Source organism: Camellia sinensis, chromosome 4 (genome assembly GCF_055761805.1).
Source record: "Camellia sinensis isolate YWXY chromosome 4, ASM5576180v1, whole genome shotgun sequence".
In the NCBI taxonomy this organism is placed as follows: Eukaryota; Viridiplantae; Streptophyta; class Magnoliopsida; order Ericales; family Theaceae; genus Camellia; species Camellia sinensis.
The window spans coordinates 124,110,962-124,115,167 of NC_138964.1; the positions used below are offsets into that span (position 1 = coordinate 124,110,962).

At 35.2% G+C, this 4,206-nt stretch overlaps 1 protein-coding gene across 1 annotated transcript; it reads right to left on the bottom strand.

The window, feature by feature from the left end:
• Positions 1-1,815: 1,815 nt before the first annotated feature.
• LOC145823421 (uncharacterized) lies at positions 1,816-3,107 on the bottom strand. Its single transcript, XM_082922958.1, has 4 exons — positions 3,035-3,107; positions 2,810-2,953; positions 2,482-2,601; positions 1,816-2,387 (listed from the first exon to the last, which is right to left on the bottom strand). Exons 1-4 carry the CDS (start codon positions 3,056-3,058, stop codon positions 2,085-2,087), a joined length of 591 nt encoding a protein of 196 aa, XP_082779084.1. The 5' UTR covers positions 3,059-3,107; the 3' UTR covers positions 1,816-2,084.
• Between the last annotated feature and the right edge of the window lie 1,099 nt (positions 3,108-4,206).

Sequence of the window (4,206 nt, forward strand, 5' to 3'; positions counted from 1 at the left end):
TTTCAGGTTGATGAACATGGTATTTTGACAAATTGACATTAGAAATACTTAACAGGTCTTGAACTGCTAACTTCAAGTGTTAGACAATAATCTATGGACTCTCAAGATATGACTTTCAAGTTATTATATCTCATTTTACATATGTTGTTTATCTTTACAAAATCCAGATAATATGCATTTATGGTTTTAACATATACAATTCATGTTACTTTGATCTTTTAAGTTCCAATTTTTTTAATTATATTTTTAAAGTTTTTAATTTGAGTCAAATTAGTGTAATTTCAAATGTGTTGCCTATATCACACTACAAAAAAAATTGTTTTTTGCGACGGTAAACGGCCGTCGCAAATGCTCCCGGAAGCCGTCGCTAATACCTTTTGCGACGGTAATATGGCTTTTTGCGACGGTAAGGGGGGGTCGCGAAAGATGGGGTTGCAAAAGACCTTTCGCGACGGTATGTACCGTCGCCATTAGTTTCTGCGACGGTAAGGTGTGTTTTTTGCGACGGCATTTTTCCCGTCGCAAATAATGGGGAAAAAATCACTTTTCGCGACGGCACGTAATTACCGTCGCTAAAAGTGAGTTTTTTGAGACGGGAACATTACCGTCGTTAAAGGCTCTGGCATCATATAAGTATTGGCGACGGCACGGTTTACCGTCGCTAAAGGTGTCCTGTACATTCAATAAGACAGCTTTTGCGACTGTGTTGGTACCGTCGCAAAAGCCTATTAATGGTTTTTGCGACGGGTTCTTCTCCCGTCTCAAAAAATTTAAAAAAAAAAAAAAAACCCTGCTAATAAATTATTAAAAAAATTAAAATAACCTGTATTAGATAAAAAATAAGTATAAAAAATTGAAAAATTACAGAATAATATAAATACGTACATAAATAAAAATTGACAAATAATGAAAATTAATAATATTGTTCCATTCATAGCAATACATAAATAAAAATTCATAACAATAAAAATTATGCCACTACATAACGTCGCATAATACATACATAATGTTGCTCCCAAATTTAAATAACATAAATCAAAATCAAAAGTTTTCGTCTTCATTCGTTCGTGGGTTACAAAAACAAAAATTGGTCATAATCTTGATACGCCCGCATTCCAGAAAAAGCCAACTGCTACTCAGGAAATATCTGAAAAAAACAAGATAAAAATAATTAAAAACCATATAATGTGTTAATATTTTAATTATAGAAAAATATAAAAAAAAATTGACTCATAAGTGAAATCCGACTCTAACTCCCAAACCGGGAACCCGAAAAAAATTAATTTTTTTGAAACTCCCGGACTCATATTATAAAGCTCAAAAAAATTCCCGGACTCAAGTCTGATTTTTTTGAAATTCCCGGACTCAAGTCTGTTGACATGTTGCTTGAGTTACCGTCGCAAGTCTGTTGACATGTTGCTTGAGTTATTGAATGAGGCGTTTCCGTTGGGTGTGAAACTCCCGGACTCATATTATAAATCGGACTCTAACTCCCGGACTCAACCATCTATTGTGAACCAGTGTCAGTTCATTGCTAAAATTCATTATTTATAGAAGCACGGTTAAGAGAAAACTATAAATGTCTTAACTATCAGGAAGAAGGACAAAAATACGCACACAGTTAAATGACCAACTCTATAAATTGCAACCATTTCTGATATTCTCCATTTACCAACATAAAGTCGGGAAGCATGAATTGCAGCATTTTAGAATCCAAAGAAGGTTAGTGTCAAAACATACTAGAGGAAAAATAAATCATTTTTGTGTGTATACAACAACTAGCCAATTCTTTGGCTACATGCAAATAAAAACCATATTTATGATTACAACCCACCATTTGATCATACTAGATGTTGGATCCAGTGGTGCAAAACTAACCAACTGAATCTCTACAGCATTCAATCCATGAAACTTTCTGAAGTACAAGAGATTAAAAAAAATACAATGGTTTGTAAGAACTACTTGAATCTGGTTTCTTTCTCCACATTGGTTGAAACAAGCTCAGCCAAATAGTGAACCACAGTAAATTTTGCCATGTCACGGTATTGTTTTAGTAGTCCATTGAATGTACAAGATTGAAATAATTACAAGTTTTTTTTGGAGAGAGAGAGAGAGATAGAGAAACAACAGAGAAACTTTAGCATGAAGATTATTAGCAGATAAATACATACTTGAGGCCATGGCTCTGGATTAGGAGGAATGCACTTTGAGATTGTACCAACCAAAGACGAAATAATATATGGGATATGAAGGGAAACATGTTCATTTCCAGCCTCAACCAAAGTACCAAGAAGCTGAAACAAAATGGAGGTCTCTTCACCTTCATCAGCAATCCGACTAACCACAATGTGAAGAAGGGGTAACCATTCAGGTGGCAAGTAGTCATTCTGCAAAAAATAGAGCAAAAATCTTATCACAACTCAAACTTAGATTGCAGGCCAATTATAAAAATTAAATATGTGATTTGGGAGACATACAAACCTCGACGAGTTCGGTAATTGCACCTGCAGCAGACACCCGAACAGGATAACAAGAAATATCTCCCATATCTGGCATACTCAATGCTTTCACCAGTGAAGAATAGATATCAGCACTCATCTCCTGAATAGTTAAAAATGAACCTGTTAAGGACATGTTTAAATGTGCATGCTGTAATAACTATTCAGGTGGTTAGAGGATATATGGAAACATTCAAGAAAAGAAATGAAATGAAACATACAGAAGCAGCAAGTAAATAATTTTATAAAGACTACATTTGTACGAAAACAGCAGCGAACAAGGAGATAAGCATGAACAAAAACAATCTCACTTCAGGAAGACAGGATGCAAGCTCCCCAAGCACCCAGTTCGCAGAGGCAATCAAATATGGTAAACATGTGGAGATCGTATACAGTGGTAAGACCCGCATACGAACAAGAGTTGCTGTGTATTCAGCTCTTTGCTCGCTTAGAAACTGCATAAGCAATGATAGCTTTGTAAACTCTCAATTCCTAGACTCTAAATAAACCAAATTAATAAGGTAATAGTTCCTTACATCTTGAAGGCTTCCATATGCCATCAAAACACCATAGTACCTGCAACAGTTGATATGGAAACCAAATTTAGGAGAGAAATATGAGTAGCGTGTACACCTGAGGTTTATAATGATGAGAAAGAAAAGGATAAGGGTTGACACTCCGTAACATAATGACATTTATTTATTTAATAAGCCATTTATGAACAAAACTGCCTCAGAAGCACCAAAGTTTAAAATAATAGAAATAATCTTTTTAATAAGAAATGATTAGATTCCAGAACAAAGTCTACTAATATATTTTTTCAATCAAAATTATCTCAATAAAATTAACCGTATATATTCAAAGTAAGCAAATAAAACCTTGAATAAAATTAAACAGGATAAACAAGGTGAACAAAAAATTGAGTAAGCTCGCAGACCAGGAAAAAGTGGATCAAATAATAAACATTGAAAGGGAAAAGAAAGATAGATCGAAGAAAGAGGGAGACCTTTCGAACGTAACCGTACTCGCTCTCCTTCTCTGAATCTTCGAAAGTTGTCAATCGAGCTCCGTATACGGATGGCATTTTGTGAGACGGATCAGAAGAGAAACCGAAATAAAAAAATCTAAACTTCAATTCTGTAGATCAGATCGTCAAGGAAACACAAGGTTTCCAATGGAATTCCTATATATAGAGCGGGTTGGCGACATTAGGTTTCTGAGCAGCTCCTTCGCCACTGGAATGAGAGCAGCAGAGGGAAAGCCAATGGAATGAGAAACAAAAGAGTGAGGCTCCTGAACCCCGTCACTCGACGCCATCGTCTGCCGTGCTCACAGTCGCGAGAGAGACGGAGATGGGGATTTTTGGTTCAAAAATTAGGGATTTGAGATTTGGGAATTTTTGGTTGAGGGGGGAAAAACGAGCGGGAATGGAAAAGGGGGAAGGGATTAGGGATTTTTGACATTGGGGATTTTGGGTTTGGGGTGGGGGGGATTAGGGATTTTTGACATTGGGGATTTTGGGTTTGGGGTAGGGGATCCCGAGTAGAAATGGAAAAGGGGGTGGAAATTTTTTTGGAATTTTTTATATTTTTATTACAAATGAATATTTAAATAATAAAATGATTTTTTTTTTTTTTGCAACGGAAGATTTGTTAAAAAAATAATTTTTTATTAAAATAATTTTTTTTTATAGTTGATGAATTTTATT

Excerpts from the sequence above, each read along its gene's own strand:
- LOC145823421 (XM_082922958.1), bottom strand. The coding sequence starts at position 3,058 with ATGGCATATGGAAGCCTTCAAGAT. Across the intron at positions 2,954-3,034 it reads CATATGGAAGCCTTCAAGAT|TTTCTAAGCGAGCAAAGAGC; the intron begins GTAAGGAACTAT and ends TTGCTTATGCAG. Across the intron at positions 2,388-2,481 it reads CAATTACCGAACTCGTCGAG|AATGACTACTTGCCACCTGA; the intron begins GTTTGTATGTCT and ends TATTTTTTGCAG.